We start from the raw sequence: 23,067 nt of genomic DNA on the forward strand, positions 1-23,067 counted from the left end.
TTTCTAAGCAAAATCCTACCCGCCACTTAAAACCTGCCATTTCTGAATGGCCTTCAGGAGGTATCTGGATGATTTTAGTAAGTTTATTCTAGGCAAATCATATTTGTCATGCAATTTACTATGCGCAACCTCAGTGGGAAAACACATTTAATTTATGACTCTGATTGAGAAGAACAATCCTGAGAGGGCTAATCTGAGATTCCTGAACCTTCTTGCTCAAGCTACACATGCGTTTTTGGCATAGGCTGGTTTGTTCCTGAGGAAATCGAAACGTTTTCCAGCAGACATCTTGAAAATGGACATGCAGCCCTTCAGGAAGCCAGTGGAAACTGGCATAGTAAGACAGGTTGAATGATAGTCAAGAAATTGCCCGAGTGATGTTTCTACAGACATGAAATGTGAGCAATCAACGTGGATACATTCTATAATTCTTCAGTCTAGCCTCTTTCAAGCCCTGTTTTAATGTACTAGTAAAATGAACGGATTATTTTTCTTCTCAGTGAGATGGCATCTTGGGAGCAGGAAGTTTGTTTCTTAATGTAAAACGACTTTCTTGGTAATTCTGAGGAAATGATTAGAGGATAATTTATATAGCATTCGATGGACTATACAGACTCTTCAGCAGTCCTGTTTCTGGCTCAAAAGAGGAGGGCTTTAGTTATGGATGTGGGGCTATAATGTCTCCAGTATATAAATGACTTGCAATAATCAGACTCATGGAAGTCCAATATCAGTAGCACACAGAAGTCTTTGGGCATAGCTGTGGCTTAAGCACTGACTGCATTTTTCAGACTTGGCTATATTATGATTCATCAGATAACCTCTAAGTTGTAGATCTTCATTATTAATATTATTATCAGCAGCACTGTTCTACAATTGGTTATTTGATTCAATTAAGTACTTAAGCCTTGGTCCATGGAGTAATACATTTTCTGTTCCCCATTCAGGTTTTCTGGCACTAGGCATTATGTCTTGTTTTGTCCAAAACTCATTTGGCTGGATATACAAGTTTCACATGGCTGTAGTACATCTTTTTTTCACAGTCTATCAAGGCATGAACTATTTTTTTTTGACTTGTGGTTCTTTTTGGTCACCCTAACTAGAGATTAATTTCACTCAATTTGTGTAGGATCAGTGCTGAAGTCTGCTATCATTACCCTAGACTTAAACTACTGTAAAACCTTCCAAGAGTAAATAGCACCAGAATTCATGTTTTATTTTCAGGCTTTTAATGCAAAATCCTCCTTTCATGTCTCTTTCAAGTCTGCTTGAATGAGCTGTGTATTACCAGTTGCTTTACCATCTGTCTCAATTTAGTGTCTTTGACAAATTCCAATCTGTCCTGAGGAAAAATCAGAGCACTGAAACCACTCCATATTAGATTATTAGGTACATTTTATTAACACTGTCTCTTTATTGAATCAAAAAAATCTTTACACTCCTTAACTCTCCTGCCAGTAAACTCAGCAGAGCCCTACAACTTAGACTCACACATTCTGAATGTCTTCACTTTGCGCTCCCTCCCATCTTCTGAATTTTCACCAGGTACGAAAGTGAGGGTTTTCCTCTTTAAATTTTAACCTTTATAATCTCTCAGGACATTACCTACACAGTCTATACAGCATATAAACTCCACAAGTCCTTTCACTTTTAAACTGCCTAATCCTTACCAACCCTGAAAGTGCACTGAGAATTTCACGGTTATGATAGACATGCTGATTTTGTTCCTTAGCCTGTCCCAACAGATTTTACTGTGTTAATTATCCTAACTTCAAAATCTCATAAAACCAAATCCAGAAAGGAAACACACCCAGAAATGTAGCTTGCATTCTGTCACAAGTCTTTTGTCAGGATATTGCAGATTGTATGCCTATGGTTTAACATATTTTTTAAATTCCTGTATGGAATGTGCTACAAAAGCGGTGAGCCCAGTCATACTTTGGGTTTCACAGGTTATTTGCTGGATTGTTTTCTTCCTTTATTTTTCATATGTGGTTGCCCATCTCCCCCTCTCCAAGCTTCTGTATCCCCCTCACCCCATCCCTCCACAATCCTTCTTGCAGGAAATTTAATTACAGAACTGCCTATTCCCAAGTAAATAGAAGGCTGCACTATGCAGACAATAAAGATCTCTTGTATTGTAAAGATCTTTCGTAATTGTTGGCTATGACTGACAGCCCTTAAGGGAACAGGAGAGAAAATATAGGCTGCTGCCCAGAATTTCTTGTTTTACTAGAAATTAGTTTGAGGCTATGACTTTTGAGTAGCATCCCAGATCTACAACCTATCCATTCCAAGTTAGTGGGGGAAAACATGCTTTTTCTACATATCAGTTAATTAATCAGAAATACAATCCTAACAATGCAGAAACCCTGCTGCGCTGGTTGCTCAGCAAATCATAACACCAACTGCCCCAATACCCCCTGCAGCACCTGTTGCCAGAATTACTGTTAGGCAATAATTTGTATTGTACTTTTCTTAAACTGGTCTTGTCGTCCTGCCTGGGAATTGTTCTCTTCCACAAACATCCCAAATGTCACTTGTGTAAAATAAAACAAACCAACAAACAAACCCCACCAAAACAAAATGCATATCATGAGCGTATCAGTTTCTAACTGCATGCAGGGAAGTAATTCATTAAGGATGTGTTAGCTCTAACATGTCACATATATATTTTTAAAAGGTGGAATGACTATTTCTGGACTTCACTCCCCACACACAGCCAGTGGATGGCTTCATGCCATTACTGGGCAACCGAATACTGGCTGAACCACCCTTGTGGCAGGGTGTCTTGGCATCACTTGGTATTATGGCTGTAATGACATTATCATCATCCTCAGTAGTAACCCAAAAGTCACAGAATTTAAATCAGTCTCAAAATTGCTATATATGAATTATTTAGAAAGTTAAGGACAAATTATTATTATTTTTTTTTATTTCAACTACTAACCAATAAATGTAAAAAAATACCACCAACAAAACAAAAATAACCCTCTTTATCCCCCCACATTAAAGGAATAATTTTTGTAACATTCAAAACAGTGGAAACTATTTACCGCATATTACTATTAGTGAAGAAAAGCAAATTTAATTTAAAATCATGTTTTTCAAACTCCCTTAGTGGATGCCAGATAACTCCAGCTTAAACAAATATAAAACCCCCTCATTTAAAATGAAGAATAATACAGACAGAGCTCAATTATTGAGATATTAAGGGCAACATTCAATTTGAGATACATTTAAGCATCTGTGCCTCTTGGAGATTTTTACATGACAAGGCTTTAGATAAACATGTTTCTGCAAACAGCAACTATCATATCTGATCACATAACCTCTGTATGAAGCAGTGTGTCAGCAAATACTTCTGATTATTTAAAATATTAAATAATTGTAATTCACTAGGCAGGTCTTCCTCAGAACAATCACAAATTTTTCAAGAATCAATACCCATATACAAAAATCATTTAGATGATCTGTTACAAATCTCTGAATAATAGTTAAAAAAAAAATAAAAATCACCCCTTTCTGTGATAAAGCCCAGTTTAAATACATTCTGGGACATACTAGTAGTGGAGGAGCTGCCTTTCTACAACACTCAGCTTGCAGCGGAAACTGCAGCTGCCAAGGACATACAGGGTAGGGATCACCTCATCTAACTTTAACTATCTAGATATTAGACGCCTAATTTAAGCTAATCATCTGGGTTCCCTCTACAGGTAATAGAGATGAGCATTCCCAGAGGGAGATTCATCCTGTTTGTCTTAGGCATCGTTCTTTTAGATGCTTGTAGATGGATAAATTCAAGAAAGATCATCCTCACTGACAGCCTGGTAATCTGCTTTCAGCGATGCACGATTTCCAAATTCAATGAAATTAAGCCAGAACTGAGATAATGTCTTTGTCATTTAGCCTTTAATTTTCCCTCTGACCCAGCTTTTTCTTCAGTTTGTTCCATGAACATCAACTTTCTCTGCACTTTAATTTTTCTCACACTGGACTATGTTTTTCTGGAACCAGGGGAACTGCAACCAACATCAGTATGTTGCTGCTCTACTAGTTACAAATCCATTTACATGCATGTGCTCTAAATTGAAGTAATGTTCTGAGCAGATAGATACGATAGGAGTATCGACAGCTATTGTGCTTTCTGGGTCTACTCTATACCCTTCAAATGTGTAAAAATCTGTGACAACATTAAGGCAGTCAAGGTATATAGATGAATGACAAAATATATTTACTATTCAAAGAAGTAAAACAACAAACAATAAGGAACTCAACAAAAAATAACAGAGAAATACCATTAGGGTCCTCACTTTCATGTGTGTGAGCCCAGGTCACCACATGTGCTTTGAGGCCTCTGTATTTCAGAATATGGAAAAATTCCTAAAGGTGAAGCCTGGCCTTAACTCTCTTGCATTTAGGGTTTGTGAGTTCTCAGCAATACTAGCATTGCTGCATCGCACCTTTAATCACCAAGCCCTTTGAAACAATAACCAAGATATATAAGGAAGAAGGTGTCTGATCTTACACTCCTAAATTCATAGCTGGGTGCCTAAAGTAGCAGTACAACTGACAAGCACCCTGTGCAGCTGCCCACAGATGCTCACCCCAGTAGTGAGGCACTTAGCATTTGTTGTAACACAAAATGGGTGTTTATTAATCAAGAGTGTTCCAACGGCTACTTGAAGTGCCTTGGCTGAGTGTTTGTGTGCACTAATTTCAACTACTGGGCATGCAGTCTACTCTGCATCTTATTTCTACAGCATTTCTAGAAAAATGAATTTTAATAGTTAAAAAAACATATTGACCTGCATACAAGAAAATAACTCCATTTCTACTGAATGACAATCTAATATGAAATAAGAATATTCACCTTTTTTTCTTACTCTGCCCAAATCCAGGCAATAAATTAGGTTTCTCAGCATGACTGTAAAGTGCTGTGAATTGTATAAACAATCATATATGGACACTGAAAAATAACCCTTATGCACATTGCATTATAGTTCCAAAAATATATTTACAGTCTATTACAAAGATTACAAATGGAAGTGTCTATGTAACGGGATTATGTTATTTAAAAGCTTTTTACAGATTTTCTTTAACAAAAGCAGGGGGGACAAAAACTTAGTATAACCAAACTGATTTTTCTAAGAAACAAATAAATAAAATGACAAATATAACACTGTACAGTGATCTAAAAAGGGGGAGAAAAAAGGAGGGTGAAAATGATGCATTTAAGCTTTTGATAACTATCTTTGGTCCTAAATGTGGGAAAACACATTATGTAGCACTGAATATACATGTTTGTTTGTGATGCTCTGCAAGTAAAATAGAAAAATATAGTGCATTTTCAATGTTTTCAGAGCTCACTACACATAAATATGTGTACAAAACAAGACAGTATAAATAAAATTTACAAGTTTTACAAAGGAACATTTACAGGGTTTTTCTTTTGTTTTTATTTTTTTTATGTGGATGCCCACATTATCAAACAAGACCAATTTATGACTGATCCCTGGGATCTTTCTCTATCAAAATCAATAGAAGCAGCCCAATTCTCTTTGGAAGTACAGCATTTCATAGCTGGGGTAGTTCACAATTTTCAGATTTTTGTTTAAAGCGTTTCTCTCTGATTCACATATATTCCTGCACTATCTGTAGAGACATTGTTCATTATTGCTTATAGTAGTTAAATATTTTAATCAAGCAAAATTTATCTACAAATGGTGTAAAGATATTCTATTGAGCAACGACTCTTGCATCTGTGCTCCTGAGGAATGACTGACTGTTGTGTCTACGTGAGCACACACGTGCATAATTGTTCAGAGCAGCAAAAGCTTATGAAAAAATTGAAAATTTTGAACTGCCCCTTGCCTCATGCTCTACAGTTCTCATATAAAATCTATGTCCTCACTCTGACAGCTGAACTGTATACGGCTTAAACTCACATAAAATATATGCCAGCTATTTCTCTCAGATTTGCTAATGCAGAGTACTGAAAAAAAAAAGTGATGTGCTCAGATTGAACAGTTTAGGTAACACTGGAGAACTGCACCTGTGTTCTGAGACACTCCTACAATCACTTGTCCGTTCAATGCAGTATCTCAGCAGGTTTACGTTTGTAGATCTACATCTTAGAATATATCTCACTTTAACTCTAGTCCATTAAAATCATCTTGCAAACAATTTGCTAAAAGTGCCTAGAACTACTTAGGGGTCATTATTGCTTTTCTTTTTTCTTTTTTTTTTTTTTTTTCTCTTTTATTTTCTTTTAAAAGATAGTATATGTGTAACCTTAAAAAATTCTTTAAAAAATATCAGAGCTCTTGGCACCTTGCATTTTCCTGACTCCGTGCCAATTAGCTAGCCATGTCAATATGGTGCTGATCTAACAAAAGTAAATGGCACAAAAGGATACCAAAGTTTGGACAGTTATACATTGCTTGGTCATGCTTCTTAAATCTCTAGGAACTCAAATAATCCTTCAGAGGTACCCAGTGTAGTAATGTGTCATAGAATTAGCACTAAAAAGGTCCAAAGATATAAACATCATACTAAAAGAAAGTCTTTATGAAGAATAAACACAAATGATTAAAAAAAGATTCAGAAATCACAGATTTAAGGAAAATATCTTGTTGAATTCAACAATATCATGATTTTATCTGACAAATATATTCTTTTTTAAATTTTTATGTACATTTAAAAAGTCTATTAGATAAAAAGGAGGTTAGAGAGCTCAAGGTGTTTGTATGTTTCAGGTAGTACTTTGTTTATTGTCACTGCTGTTTTCCTTGCCACCACTGGTGGATCCTAATTCCCTTTTCATAAATTCTGGTGGCACTTAGGAGTTCAAGTCTGTAGGTGCTTCTTGTAGCTCTTCTATTCACTGCAGGAAGGACCCAGGAAATCAAGTGTCTTCTAGCAGCACTTCATATATACTGAAGGCCAGTGCTGTTCTCTCAGTCTGTCACCTCCCTCATAAGGGAGAAATGTCTATCACACTTGGATGCCAGTGCCGTGTAAATGTAGCATTTGTGCTCTCATAGTCTGAATGCTGCTCATGATTTTCTTTTGATGACCAACCAACGTGATCCCTAAACTCATCACATCCCTGGGAAAGATAAATGCGTACATTGTTAATTTTTCAACTTAGACTGCTATTGTATGGTATTCAACTGTGAGTCAAAGCTACGAAGTGGTCTGTGCTACTGGTTTCTAACACTGAGGCTACACTGGAAGCTCAGGTCAGTACTGTGAAGTTCATATAGGCACTGTTCAACTTCTCAGCAAGGAGTGCAATTACAAGTCAACTGTCATGTAATTACACTGCATGTATCTCCACATCTAAGAATGAGGCCAGTATGTTTTCATTATGATAATCTTTCATTGTGGCTCTTAGGGACACCCGAAGAAAGAGACACTCCTCTTGTAAAATACTTCAGGTGGCTTTCAGGACAAAGTTATGCATAAATACAAGATTTTGGGGATCACATTCTGACTCCTAAAGAGATGCCTAGAGAAACCCTTTGCATATTCACCCATACACATCATGCCAATGAAAGAGCAGCTGTTTCAATTCCACTGCTACTAGTGCTGCTTGACCTCGTAGAAGCTTGTGGGCTCTAATGACAGTTGTAATTAGACAGGCTCTAATCTCCAGCTGTAGGCTGAGACCCCTATTAATACCAGGCAGATGAAAGTAGGGTTGCAAACTTGAAATTATTGTTTAGAAACTTGCATAGAAAACCGCTGCTCTCTGTAAGAGAAATTATATGTGTTTGGCAACCACCAGGATAAGAAAGATGTTTGCAGGGTGCCAAGAAGACCTGTTTAAGATGGCAGTACTAATACAGGCCATGCTTGCCTTCAGAAAATTGTTTTGCTTCTATAGACTTATAGTGATGCAAAGTCATTTCTTGCAGGACACAGACAGCCCCCAGCCAATTAGAAGAAAATTACACATCTTCCTAGTACAAGCCTGGAAAAAAGTACCAATTAGGTAGTGGAGGCAAAGTGGTTATTTTCCAATACATGCATACGTTGAAATTGGTCACAGTCTTCCTCAAATTCTAGGCCCTTGCTGTTGTTTCAACTGGTCTCAAAAGCAGGGAAAAAGGTGATGCCATCATGGGATGCTCTAATATAACATCGTCAGCTGTTAAACTTGCTGGCTTACCCCCAGGTACCATGTTTGTACTCAGGGTAAAGCTTTGGATTTGATCATTGTGTATTATTTTACCTAGAAATTCCCTAAATGCAAGTTAAACATGCCCAGTACTAACTTACTCAATAGTCATCCTTGCAACTGATTCAAGAGAGTTGTAGCCTGCTGCTGTGAAATTATCCTTATATCTTTCCATCTTAATAGCTTGTAACCATTCGCCTACGGAGCAGAAAGTGGTAAAATCGGGTGTGTTCTGGTCCAGAAGAGGGCTAATTGGTCTACAGAGAAGGAAAAAGGAAAGTAAGTTGTTTCCAAAGAGTGTAAAACATCAAGGAATATTTAGCAAGGTGAGAGTCAAATAAGTCTGGGGCATTAAAAATGTCAAGAGTAGAATGCAACTGGCCTTTACACACAGTTCAGATTATTCTGTAAGTGGTTCTTGACTACTCTGTAGTTGACAGTATGTATTTCCTAAGCTTATTCATGTAAAAGATGAAAGGTCAGATTAAAGAGAATCAGCGTAACAGGTTATTGTCACCAACAGAAAATCAACCTTATTACGTAGCATGACATAAGCTGCAACTACAGTTGCTGAGTAAAATAAAGATGCTATTTTTTTAAGCATATTAGAAAATATAGAAGTAACTATTCTCATTATTCAAATGGATGGGACAAAACAAAGACAAGGGAAGAGCAGAGACACAAAGTTGCTTAAGGGCACACAAGCATATCAGTCAGTAGAAGAACCGGGAACAGAACACAGGATAGTTGATTCCCTAGTGCAGTGATCTAGGTAGCAGATCAAAAGATTATCATGATTAAATAATTCCTGAAATTACTAAGAAACCATTAAAACCTACACCATGAAATACAATGAGATGTAATCACTGAAAGGAATAAAAGCCAGAAAATGAAAGGTAAAAATCTAGAGTATAACATGTCAAAGTACATTGACAGAGTATGAGTATTATTAATTACTTTTCTACTGTAGCAGTTCCGAGGGCAAACGATGCATCACACAAAACTACAGTAGATGATGACCCTTGCCCTTCAGACTTCACAATTTTAAGAAACAAGGAAAACAAAAACTGCTAGTGGTGAGAGTGGAAAGAATGATGAGCAGGCAGTAGTTTGCTGAGAAATGTTAGTTCCATGTTATTTATTTTGCTTATTTTTTAAGAAAGTCCTTTTTTGTCATGGTAAAAAAAACAAGGGTAAATGAGGGATGGGAAGAACAGGGAACAGAAGGAAGAAGGAAGTAAGAGACACATGGAGTAAGCGTGAACCAGAGCTAGTGACCAAGAACATTCAGGCACGTTCATCATCATAAGAACACATTCTATTGCTTCTCTTACCTGCTACAGGTTCCCAGTGGGGTTTTCAAGCTGTTTGGGTTTCTAATCATTTTGTCCAGAATACCAACTATCTGCTCAAACTTTGGCCTTTCACCACGCTCCTTCTGCCAACAATCCAGCATCAGCTGGTGCAGTCCTGCTGGACAGTCCATGGGTGCTGGCAAACGATAGCCTTCTTCAATTGCTTTTATAACCTAGTAGCCAACATAGTTAATCATTGTTCATCAAGGGAAATTTAAAGAATGAATACTGCTACCCAGTTCAAGAAATAAAAGGGAGGGAAAAAACCAACACATTAAAATTTGCCATCATGGTTACAGAAATATGAGTCTGTTGTTTTGACACTAGGCTTCATGTTTTCAAATAAATTCCCTGACTTTGTTTGGGCTTATTAAGCATATTGCTCTATACGTGCAGAACATAGCTATATTACCTAGTCAAGTGAGCAGCAGGGAACAACAATTAAATTCACCTAGGGAGCAACAGATAGATTGACAAATGGAGTTATCTCAGAAAGCATTATTACTTGCCCCAAGGCTTTTGTGAAAGAGTGCGTGGTAGAAGCAACTGACTTGTAAATGGATAGGGATCTGTGCATGCACATATAATATACAAAAAGCCTGAAGATATTATAAAAGGATCCAAGAAAAATGTTTATCAGACAGAAACTGTTAGGGGAAAAAAGTTGTATTCTATGTCTAGCCATGTTATATTAATGATAAAGTAGCAGAAACATGCCATGTGAGAGAGGAAGACCTGGCTGAATGGTATTTTAATATACCAGCTAAACAGAAAGTTAGATTTAATAAGAGATGCTGCTAAGTGATGATATCATTAAAGGAGAGCATAAAATGTCTGAACAAAGAATTAGAACAACCCATTGACTTCCTTAGCCAAGTCCATTTGGATTTAAACAGAAAATAAAAATGGGTAAAGTAAAATCACAGGAAACTGCTGAAGACCTTAAGGGCAGGATAAGAAAGCACATCAGGAAGCAAGGCAGATAATAAAGGCTTGCGAAAAAGGACTAAAACACTGTTCATAGAGGATTTCAGGTACACTGACACTGACTGACATGGCACTATCAGAATTGCTAAGAAAGAGTGCTTGTTCTTTAAGGGCAGTGCACAAGACTGTATTCTCCCTCAGTTTGTACAGAAAGCAAGGTTAGAAACTTCTGGTTGTAGCCCTAGGAAGTAGACCTGGTACAATAAATAAAGTTGGTGAATATCTAGGATTTAGTGAAAATAATACCTTCAGATAGAAAATATTCCATAGATTGTGTGAGAAGATGCAAAAGCAGTGGACTGCAAAGGAGACAGAACTGCAAAGAATACAAAATTACCTTCAAAAAACTGGCTGAACGCCATGATTGTATCAAAACCTTTTGCAGAAAAGAGGTTCTTTAAAAAGAGGAGGTATAACCCAGTGGCAGGGCACTTACTGCAGGTTTGTGTCGCAAAATGCCTTCTGACCTCAGGGAAATTGCATCATCTCTCTGGGCCTCAGCTTCCTACCTGAACATTTAGAATGACAGCACTGTCTGACAACTAAAAAATGACTGAAATATATTCCATTCCTGAAGTAACATAGACACCTTGAAGAATGACTGTGGCACCCTTTCAGAAACAGTGACATTACCTCTCAGGGTAGGGAGAGAGGATTTCTGCAGAAGAAAAGGGAAAAAGGAAGAACAGTACTATGGAGGAAAAAGAACATTGAAAGATACTTTAGAGCACGTTTAAGAGGAAAAAAACAAAAGAACTACTCCTTACAGTAAAGGAATGGAGTAAAAGTGAAAAATAAGCTACTGTGTGTTTAAGACAACTGGTGTGTTATGAAAAGTAATGCAGAAATTTTTGACCATCTAAAAGGTAAAAGGTATTAAACCCTTTAGGCACACTACATATGATTTACCACAAAAGAAGCAGTTGCATAAGAGGTCAGAAGGCAGAGACCTCCAATGAGGAATGAAAAAGTAGGTAACAGCAAGAGCAACGCTATCATCAAAATATCTAAGATCCTCAGAACTGGCAAACCACCTAGATAAGACTATATCTAAGAGTGTATGGGCTAGTGAAAACATGAACAAAAGGATCATGAGCAGGACTTTTCCACATTCATTATAAGCTGCAGAAAAATCTGAAGAGAGTTAGGAACCAAGATGGAAATTTTTAAAAAGATTTTGGGATACTGCAGAATCAGGTTCTCTGATGTGTGTTCTGAGCAAGAAGGGTGAAACTGAGAAATATAAAATAATGAGTTAGCTACAGATGGATAGAATTTCTGGAAATATCCAAAACATTGAAAAAAAAATCTAAAATATTGGTAAGTAAAGTTTATTTAAAAAAAAAAATATATAAAAACTTGGGCATTTCAAAGGGTACTACAAGTGTCTACTCTGCTAAGAAAAGTGGGGGTGGGGTTCCAAAAGTCTGTGGTTTTTTTTAAATAAGTAAAGCTACTGAGAACACAGCTAGAGTTCTTACTAATATTTATAATTTATCATATTATTAATTTATATTATTATATTTGGATTATTTACACTTCCCAAAATATGTATTTCAAGTTCTGCTTTTGCTGCAAGAAGAGGAAAAGGGAATACTGGTACGCTTTTATCATAATCAGGCTATCTGAAGATGTAAAGTAGATTAGAAGTGCACCAGGTCTGTTCATTGTATATACTGGTTGCTGACCAAGAAGTATTAAATACAGGTCACAGGACAACATAATGTTATCACTCTGTTTCTGGGTATATAGTAATTTTACAAATTAATAATCATAACAATGGTAATAAATCCAGCAGTACAGCAAAGAAAAAGTATGTAAACCTAAGCTCTTAAGCTCTTGTCCTCTTCTGCAAAACTAATCTGCACTAGGGTCAGTAACAGAATGACAATTAGGAGTAGGCAGACAGCAGCAGTCTAATAGGGGAATAGGGTAAAGTGCAGAGGTCTGACTGAGGGTTTCTGTTACCAGCAAGGATTAAGGTGAGGGGAGCCCACTGCTCAGAGAAGTTGAGGGGACTCTGCGTATCACCTGTGCTCAGCCCACTGTTCCTCTGCGGGGAGCTTGTAGGATTAGTGTTTTTGCGGTGCACCCTAGCTCCAGGCACTGCTAAAAGGAGGACTTTTAAAAAGAGGCCACAACACATATTTGTATCCTCCTTAATGTAAAACAATGGCTTAAATGAAGAGGGTCAGAATTAAGCACATGACATTTAAAGATTCAGAGTCAGGGAGACATATTTTTTTGGAGATGTGGTCTATGACTACCCCCACATCCACTTTTAGGCAAAATTATACATTTAAGATATATACCTGAGTGTATATACAAAACTACAAGAGACACAGCTAGCATTTTTTATTCCCATTAAATACTCCCATTGGTAACTGTGAAGAAGAATAAAAAACTAACCATAAGATGATTCTATATTTTTGAATGATAGATTTATCTATGGGATTGGTAGGATGTGTATATGTTTTGGGAGGACATGCTTGAAGATCACAGTTTACAGGAATATTTTAAATTATTTTACCAAGCGAGTGATGCATCTTTTTACTAGGTGCTATTGAAGATTAATATGTAATATTCTAAAAAGAGACAAAACTGCAAGAACTGGTAATTATCTGTTTTATGAAAAAGGTTCTGTCATGTGCTTTCCTTGCAGTTTTCAAAAGAGAAAATACTTTTCAAAATCCAAGAAGAAGCATGAAGATACCAAAATTTATCCTCTATTTAGAAGTTTTTCCTTACTGTTCCCTGAAAGATAGGTAAAGTTTGCCTTTGAGGCATCTTATATTCCTGTCAGACTTCTTTTATGTTTGAGACTGGTACAGAAGGAAGGTGTCAAAAGAAATGAAATTCTACTGGGTGTCTAGGGAATGTAAATATTTCTCTTTCTCTGCCCCAAGGACTTGTTTGCCCATATTTTGACAGTCCATGAAATCTTTGACGCTGAGACCTGTCAAATATTAACAATTTTGCACTGTGCCAAACTGACTCATCATTTACACTTTTATCTTCTTTTATTTCAACTCTGATGTTGATTTAGAGATACAGGTAAAAAGTGAAAGTTTTGTAACTTCTTCATTATGTTAGAACCCTACACTATTTTGATAAATCTTATTTCTAAACCAACATTTTATGCATATATAATGAAAAACATATTCATGTGTTTACAATATGTAATTTTTGTTTTTCTAACCTGTACACATACTCACAAATAGGCAACATATAACCTACATCTTGATTTGACATGTCCCAGTAAGGCCGTTCTCCATAGGACATTACTTCCCACATAACTATTCCGTAACTCCACACATCACTTGCTGACGTAAATTTGCGATACTGGATGGCCTCTGGAGCTGTCCATCTCACTGGAATTTTTCCACCCTATTTTTTTTTTAAAAAAAAGGAAAATAGAAAAGAAAAGAAAATTTTTGTTTTTACAGAAGCAGAGAATCATAGAATGGTCAGGATTTGAAGGCACCTCTGGAGATCATCGAATCCAGCCCTGCTGCTAAAGCAGGTTCACCTGTGGCAGGTTAAAGCAGGTTCACCTACTGCAGTCTGCACAGCATCACATCCACGCGGGTTCTGAATATCTACAGAGAAGGAGACTCCACAGCCACTCTGGGCAGCTTTTCCCAGTGCTCTGTCATCCTCAAAGTAAATAAATTTTTCCTCATATTCAAATTAAACTTCCTGCATTTTGGCCTGTGCCCCACTGCTCCTCATCCTGTCACTGGGCACCACTGAAAAGAGTCTGGCCCCATCCTCTTGACACCTGGCCTTATAATATCTGCATGCATTCACAAGATCCTGTCTCAGTCATCTCTTTTCCAGGCTAAACAGGCCCAGCACTATCAGTGTTTCCTCCTAAGAGAGATACTCCAGTCCTCTAATCACTCTAGCAGCTTTCCACTGCACTGTCTCCAGTAGCTTCTTGTCTTGAACTGGGGAGAACAGAACTGGACACAATACTCCAGATGTCGCTTCACCAGGGCAGAGCAGAAGGAGAGGATAACTTCTCTCACCCTGGTGGCAATATCTTCCTAATGCACACTAAGATACCACTGGCATTTTTGGCCACAAGGACACATTGCTGGCTCATGGTTAACATGCTGTCCACCAGAACTGACAGGTCCTTCTCCTCAGAGCTGCTATGCAGCATCTCAACCCCTAGCATGTACTGGTGCTTGGGGTTATTCCTCCTTAGGTGCAGGACCCTGCACATGAACTTGTTGTGTGCAGGGTCCTGCACCTAGGACCCTGCTCCTAGGGTCTTCCCTTCATTAGGCTCCTCCACAAAATTGCCTTAGCATCTTCCATAGAGTGCATTTGTAATTACTTCCATCAACATCAAAAGCAGCACTTATATCATATACTATAGTTGACCATTTGCAGAATTTTCAAAGGAGTCTAAGGAAGTTTAGGCTCTGAAAACACTTGGACCATAGAAACTTAGATACCTGTCTAAGCTAAGCTGGATGCATTTTTCTGGAAGTGTTTATCCCTCCTCTAGTGATTTTCAAAGGCTGCTTAGATGTCTGATTTACACTAGTCATTTAACTCTTGGCTGTCTGAGTTAGGTGAGGAAAATGTCATCCTGAGTTGTCATGTGGCTCCTTTGAAATCTCGGTCTGACATTTTTAAACCAGGATCCCACTTAACGCCAAGCAGCAGGAGTGACAGCCATGAATGGGTCTGTGTTTTTCTGGATCCCTGTGCCTGTCGGAGCAGATTCCAGGGGCCCCTCCTTCCCTCAGCATGAGAAAATAGGTACAGCAAGGCCCCACAGGTGGGAAAGTTGAGCTGGCTCAACAAAACAATAAAGAACATAGCGTGCCCAGTGAATGCTTATTTAAGAAAAGCTCCCCACCCAAAAGCAAGGGAAGATGCAGAATTTGAGCTTTGTCACAGTCTAGCCTCAAATTAGTCGACATTTTGGTGAGATAAAATATAATCTTAAAAGTAGCAATAGCCTACAAATATTTTAACTGACTCATAATAAATGAGATTATTATTTTTTTCTGGGTAAAACTTCTGCATTTGTTCAAACAGAAAATTATGAAGAAGGGAATAATGAAGATCATGGGCAAAATTTTTAGAATTTTACCAAATAAAAATTTATGTTCTTACAAAAATATTAATGCCTAATTAGAGTCAGATTTCTGCAGACTCTTTTCCTTTTGACTGGTTAACATTTCTCAACCAATTAATATATTTCTCTCATCTATACTCTCTAGAAGTTATGCTTCTTCTTAATAAACACATCACAAAACTATCAAAACCCATCAATTTCTCTTACGGTAGTAGTGTAGACAGCCTCTGGATCATCTTCTATAACTCTGGAAAGTCCAAAGTCTGAGACTTTACAAACAAGGTTGCTGTTGACAAGAATATTGCGTGCAGCAAGATCCCTGTGTACATATCCCATATCGGCCAAATATCTCATTCCAGCAGCAATTCCTCTCAACATTCCCACTAGCTGAATGACTGTAAATTGCCCATCATGTTTCTGGAGGGAAGAAAGGAGCAGCAATTCTTGTTAGTATAGCTGAGAAGAGAAATAAGAATCAGTTTTACAACTTCAGCTTTCTACTTATTTACTACTTCTGTGGCAATTCATCCTGGGGCAAAGAAACTCACTTCAAACACAAGTTTTATTTTCTTCAGAGACAAAGCACTACATTTAGGTAAGAAATGTGTGAGTAGTTAATGTACTAGAAATAACAAAACTTGCTAATCACTATAAATTTCTGGCCAAGTCCCGGCAAGTCTTTTTGAACAGAGATTACCTGATGCTCAGCTCTTTAGTTTGCCTCTATGCTCTTCAACTCTCAGCATAATTATTTGTATCAAGAAAATAAGAACTATCTCCTTTTGGAAACTTAGCTACTGATAATTTTATTCATAGTTTGGAGTTTATCAAACAAAAAACTTTTCTGCTCCCTATAGAGCATTTATGCATCATCTTGCACTGTCTTGTAAGGAGTTAGAACTAGCCAGTTCAGAACACACACTCAAAAAATGTTAAATCTTTGTGAACTTGCATTTCTTTTTCCTTTTTCTCTTAAATACAACCATAGTTTATTTAAGAATTCTTGTATGATGATTTCCACCATCCTGACACAATAAAATTCTGCTCCCAAAAGGCAGAACACTGGGCTTCAGGTATCAGTGATTTTAAGTTCAGCTGGTGAACCACCACATCTATGCCAAATTAAATCACTTTAATTCCTAGACTGTTCTCATGTGATCCTCTTTGTTCCTCTTTTCTGATCTGGTTTTATTGAAATAACGTAGAGAAGTGCTAGTATTTGTACAGCTCCATTTCAGCCTGAAAACAGTTCTAATTATATGTATATAATTAAATATATAAATGCATGTATACATATATATATATGCACATATGTAAAACTGTATTTTTAAAAGTGATTATGTATAATACTATACATATAGCACACTTAAAATGTTTATACGCTTTCAGTTTTGTACTCACCCTAAGAAATGCATCTAAGGCCCCATTCTCCATGTATTCTATTACAATCATGACTGGTTTCCCTGAAAGAAAAGAAGACATTTTGTTTGAGAAACTGTAACACAAATGGAGTAACTTTTTTGATAAAACAGATATTATTCTTTTGAAGAACTGAATCACTGAGACAGCGAACATTTCTGAGGCCTCTAGCACAGTTACTGAGCTCTAATAAGTTCTTATATGTCTGCATGGAACTTGGTCATGATTCACAAAATTAAACCACAAAAATCAAAATGTCAGTGTGCTCTCCTAACTCCTGTTGTGTGAACAGGACTCTGGAATAATGACACTTCAGATAATATGAAAGGACATCTCCCTGCATGGTGTTTGAGGGTAAATGAAACTAGAAAAATAAAAGTTCAAAGTACTTCATCTTTTACTCATGCATGCATCTTAATTTTTTCCTCAGGTTGTAGCATAAAGTAAGTATTGTTTCAGCTAGTTACACATCAGGAGAAAATCCACTAGGAGTGTGCAGCCTGTTTATAATTTGAATCTTTGACAGCGAATAAGCTAAAGTAATTTCTGTTATTATGCTGTTATTTGACTAACAAATTGATATGCTGCTTACCTCTGGTAACAACCCCTTCTAAGTGAACAACGTTGGGGTGGTCAAACTGGCCCATGATGCTTGCTTCACACAGGAAATCTCTCCTTTGCTTTTCAGTGTAGCCAACTTTCAAAGTTTTTATGGCTACTGCAACATCTCTCTTGCCAGGAAGTTTTAGACGCCCACTGCAGACTTCACCAAACTCTCCTAAAATGGGTTAGATCAAATCTGAATTACTCTGACTATAATATCATATTCTTTTTAGGCCTTGATTCAACTAGACACCTAAGTATGTGTTTAAACTTTAAATGTGATGTTCATATTTGAGATGGATTACTTAGGAACAGAAAGACAGGCACGTGCTTTAAATGAATTGCTGACTAAGTACCTTACAGAGTAAACACTTCAGGTTAAACTAATTAGAGGACTGTTTTTTGAATCTTTTAAAAGACTTGTTAGTAATTTCTTACTTTTTCAAAAATAGGAAATAAAAGTGAAGTGGCTTTCATAAGAAAATACTATTACAGAAAAAGTAATATAAGTTCTAAGTGAAAATGTCATTCTGTTCTACATGGTTTCCTTATTGTCTTTAGATTTGATTTTTTTTTCCCTTTCAAAACAAAGGTCTTTCAGAGCTGCTTTTAATTTAACAACATTATGGTGTTAAATGAAGCACTACATTATTACCTTCAAGCAGGATAATTTACTTTGCAGATTATGAAATGAAAGGTGTGACTTGTTACATTAAACAAACACAAGCAAATGCTGAAAGTTTGTAAAAGGTTCTAAACTAACAGACAATTGGAACCTGAAGAATCATATGAGAAAAAAAGGCCAAACAGCCTGCAAAAATACCAAAAATCCCACTGCTACAGTCTTAATTTGTGAGAAAAGTAATCAGACAGGAAAGAGGCTGAAGCATGTGAGATGTGGACCTGAATGGCAATACATCTACCTCACTATTATTGAGATTGAAGAAGATTTAAGGATTGTCCCAGCTATGTCAGCAGAGAGAGACAGCCCCCCCCTCCCCCCCTTATTCTGTATCCAGGAAATAATATCTCTTGGGACATACAGGAGAAAAGTGTAGCAACATATCTTCTACTGAATAAAGTTGAACATCTCTTTAAAAAGACAGATTAATAAAAAAAAATTTAATAACCTGGCACTTTGCAAATTTATATGGAGTCTGGGAGATGTAGATCCAAGTCCCTCCTCCAAAGCAAGTAAAGTTTTAAATTTATCTCCTGCATACCTGTGGAGTGCCTTAACTTTAAGCTATTGAGCATACGTAAGTATGCTGACAGACCTACACCCAAGACATGTTTTAGGGTAAGTGCTGAAAAAAAATGACTGAATTAGGAAAGACTAACACAGAGAGTTGATTAGAGAATCCCTTTGGGATATAGACTGAGGCCCTGAGAAAGCTGGTGGGATCAGGACTTAAATGCACATACACCATGGCAAGGCACCTGGCTGGTAACAAAAGCATGCTTGGAAATGAGGCTGAATGCTTGAAAAGGTGTATGTTGAAGTGCCCTAATGGATGAGTTCTGTGAAATCTGTTTAGGACACCATCGCTGGTTCCAACACTGTTCTCCTGTCACCCTCGACAACAGAGCTTAGAGAAGAAAGTACCTGGGCCTCAGCTTCTCACTTCTTCAGCCAGAAAGGTATAACTTTGATCAGACCGTACCATTTCCAACTGACTTGTTTGGACAAACCTCCACTCAGCAAGGAGATTATTGCATAGAGAATCAAATTCCTCTCCCTCCTGTTCTACACTAGATGAATTCAGGTTAGACTCCAATTCCATTCCATATACCTCTGTTAACACCATACTGTGTGTGAGCTAATTGGCCAGACAGAGTATAATTGTTCTTGCCTGCACAGGTGAGGCCTTACCCTCAACCATCCTTGGGCATTGGAGTTGTGGTCTGAATATCCATCACCGTTATGAGCAGCATGAGGCATAGATGTTACAAACATAAGAACTAGCTTCTCATGCCTTTAGCTTGGTGCCTTAACTTCCCTCCTGCACTTAATTAGCAATATGGATGACTATTAATGAATTCACCACTCACTGTACTCACAGCCCCTCGCCAGAAGAACTTACTAAAGGATAAAATTTTCTCTAGCAGTACCTTCCAAAATTGTTTTTGTTCCACAATGAAAAGAAAACGCAAGTATAAGTATGTATGTATGTGACACTTCAAAGACAGGTAATTAGGATACTTGGCATACAGAAACTAAGGCTTAACTCCTTTCCAGCTCTCTGTGATCTGATTTTGATTGAATTCCAAAAGCAGATCACTCACACTTAGGCAAATCAGAAATCTGAATTTGTATGTTATGCATTTCAGGCCAGGATGCTAGCCAATTAACTACTTTTATTCCTAAGAAAAGAGTATATTCAGCTGAAATGATCCTCAAAAATGGTCCAGAAAATATGACAAGAGTGAGAATACTGCACAGTCACACAGCCATTACCTCTGCATGTCAACAAGGAAGAAGCTAAAACAAAGGACGTGCGGCAGGACAAGGAGTTAAAATAGTGGGCACCATATTCTGTACCTGACAGTTGGCCGCAGCAGGACGGTAATTAAAATATTGGCAAGGAAAGCACATATCCCTCATGCAAATTGAGCATAAGCATACTTCACCCTGTTTGTCTGAGACAGACATGGCACTACTCAATAGCTGATGTGACCAGCACTGCTGATGCATACTGAGACTGCTAAGTGGCTTTTTTGGTGCAGTCACTAGCAGAAATTCCATGTTCTTCTTTGATGTATGAGTTTCAGCTGCTTCTTCAGGTCTAACTTTCTGTTGTTCCTGTTCAGTTTCACTCCTGTTTGTTATCCATATCAACAGGTTAAAGCCACAGCTAAACCCCACATATTATATCGTTTCACCACAGCACTTCTAATTAACTTTCTTCAGAATGATTACTGACACATTGGGTTGGGTTTTTTTGCTATCAGTTATACTCATTAAAATCAATAAATTCATTTGCAGTCAACAAAATTAACATTCTGGAATTAGTCTGTCATAACAGGGAGAATACATTTTAAACTGTATACTCTGCAACTGAAGAGTTTTCAGCATTTTGCTCAGAAAGAGCTGGCAAAGTCCAGCTGAATATATCTTTGTGCTATGAACTGTTGCTATGCAGATGGGTTTTAAACATAAATAAAAATATACAGCTCAGTAATTTTTCTATGCTAATCCTGAATTTAAAACTTGCATTTTGTGTATTTATCAGAAGAGATGCTGCCATTGTAGCATCACAAAAATTACTAGTTAGCAAGGGCTGGATTCTTATGCTCTTACTCATCTGATGGAATAATTTGCTCAGCGGTGTTGTTAATTTCAGCAGTACTACATGATTAAGACATGATTCAACATGAGTGAGGTTACTTTAAAGAGGCGTTGTGAATTCTAAATGTAAAGATTTTTTAAATGTAAACCAGCTTATTTTAGAGATATGTCTTCTCTTTTTAAATAATATCACAATATGTAATTTACAGTGCATGACAATCTACAGGATGATTTGAAAACTATTCTACTAATACTTTTATGAAACAACAGGAAAGCAAAAGAACATTTCCTCCAGGAATCCAAAGTATGTGATATTTTTCTTACCCGCAGAAACTTAATTTCACTACATGGAGTAGTGCAATAAAAATGTCACATCTCTTATTAATGCAAACAAATGAAACTGCCTTTTTAGAGCATGAACACCATGGCTTAAGTAGGTGGTAGACAGTTCAAGTGGAAGAAAAGCAATGTAATGCTGGTGCAATTGCAATCAGTCACGAGAAGTTAAACAATAACTTTTTGTATTCAGAAAATATCAAAAAGAAAAATGGTAGAACAAAAAACAACCTCAGGGAAGGTTTTGTTATACAGAAACAAGACCTTCCTGGTCTCTATTTAAGATTTTGTGCTTCAACCAGTTTTCCTTACTCACATGAACCAAAATTCAAAGGTCAAAAAGGCCTCTTGCAAAAGGAAAGAGAGTAGAATTTGCACTCATGGTAATGCCTTTACTCTGAAAATAAATAGAAACCAGCAAAACTGCCCACCTCCTTCCAATTAAATTTTTAATAGCAGATAAAGAATTAGAAACCCACAAACTTTCAGTATCAAGCAAGACTCTTAATTTACTTATTTGCTTTTTTGTTGTTTCCCTCCCCATTTGTTTTTACATTTACAAAGTGAGTGAAGCTTCATTGCTCTTAACCACTCTGGCAAATGCAAAAACTTCTACAGTTGAGGTATAATTATTTGCCTGTCATTATGATGTATGAGTTTCGATCCTGGCTAAATGGAACAGTTGAATCAGAAAGCCACAGCAGCCTTACCTGCACCAATCACACGCTCAATTTTAATACAAGAGGCATCTAGCTCCTTGGCGAATTGATGGACAGCTCTATTTGGGTCCTCATAGGTTTCAGGGTCAATGTAGGTTTTGGTGCCTGGAAATTTAACTGTAATGATGTAAGAAAGCATGACTGTGATGAAGCAAAGGCACTTCTTGTGCAGACAGCCCAGGAATTTCATTATGCAGAGTGCGCCTTGGAAGACTGAACCAGTTTCCACACTGCTTGAGTTCAAGACACCCTGAGAAGCAACCTTAGTTTTAGGCATCATCTGAAGCATGCCAACACAAACACAGTATCCCATCTTTGTAAATTACTAACATTAGCATCTGCATCTCCACCTTGAAGTGAAAAAAGTAATGAATGTTAAACAGTGCTCTAGTGTTCAATGAAATAAAATGCAATGGTTGAATGGGAGTAAAAATAAAGCAGGGGAAGGGATATAAGACCAGCAGAGGAGACAGACAAAACTTTCTTTTCTGTGTAAGGACAGCTTATCCTCTTTTCCCAGCACAAACAGCATTTCTTTATGTTATCTCTCTTCCATTAGGATTTGAAAGGCTCCTCCACCTACTTCAATTTGCAGACTGTGGCAATAGCCAACTTTATTCACAGCACTTAGAATTTCTATATTTAGGTATGTTTCTTGCACTCAAATATGAAGATGAGAAACACTTGCAGTTGACTTGTAAAGGCATAGGAAGGGAAAGTGGGCTCTGTGGCACAATTATTCCCTCTCTCAAGCACCTAAGTGCTTCCTCAAGGAAGAGGGCCAGGAGACCTGTGTGGCTAAATAGGGAATTGCTGGGTATGCTCAAGTGGAAGAGGAGAGTTTACAGGTCATGGAAGAAGGGGCTGGCCACTTGGGAGGAATATAAGGCTGCTGCTAGAGGATGTAGGAAGGCAGCTAGGAGGACTAAGGCCTCTTTAGAATTAAACCCGGTGAGAAGGGTCAAGGACAGCAAAAAGAGCTTTTTCAAATACATGGCAGACAAAACTAACACCAGAGGCAATGTAGGCCCACTGATGAACGGGATGGGTGCCCTGGTGACAGAAGATACAGAGAT

The 23,067-nt window shown here is 37.4% G+C and overlaps 1 protein-coding gene and 1 long non-coding RNA gene across 7 annotated transcripts in view; both read right to left on the bottom strand.

Annotated features, from left to right (window-relative positions):
• LOC134158466 (uncharacterized) overlaps positions 1-23,067 on the bottom strand; it is a 1,166,824-nt gene that overhangs the window by 223,960 nt on the left and 919,797 nt on the right. The window lies entirely within an intron of this gene.
• EPHA7 (EPH receptor A7) overlaps positions 1-23,067 on the bottom strand; it is a 165,546-nt gene that overhangs the window by 5,265 nt on the left and 137,214 nt on the right. For 2 of the 6 annotated variants that reach the window (XM_062608412.1, XM_062608406.1), the window contains 7 exons: positions 21,983-22,108; positions 17,637-17,822; positions 17,027-17,088; positions 15,833-16,042; positions 13,765-13,914; positions 9,520-9,713; positions 8,287-8,442 (listed from right to left, as the gene is read on the bottom strand). In XM_062608412.1, the coding sequence (XP_062464396.1) occupies positions 8,287-8,442; positions 9,520-9,713; positions 13,765-13,914; positions 15,833-16,042; positions 17,027-17,088; positions 17,637-17,822; positions 21,983-22,108 (1,084 nt within the window). Of the gene's footprint in view, positions 1-3,068; positions 7,112-8,286; positions 8,443-9,519; positions 9,714-13,764; positions 13,915-15,832; positions 16,043-17,026; positions 17,089-17,636; positions 17,823-21,982; positions 22,109-23,067 lie in introns of those variants that run through there. The other 4 variants (XM_062608409.1, XM_062608408.1, XM_062608407.1 and 1 more) reach the window with 4 other exon arrangements.

This window comes from Pezoporus occidentalis, unplaced genomic scaffold (assembly GCF_034315485.1).
Source record: "Pezoporus occidentalis ecotype Australia unplaced genomic scaffold, CSIRO_AGI_Poc_V1 ctg13, whole genome shotgun sequence".
Lineage (NCBI taxonomy): Eukaryota > Metazoa > Chordata > Aves > Psittaciformes > Psittacidae > Pezoporus > Pezoporus occidentalis.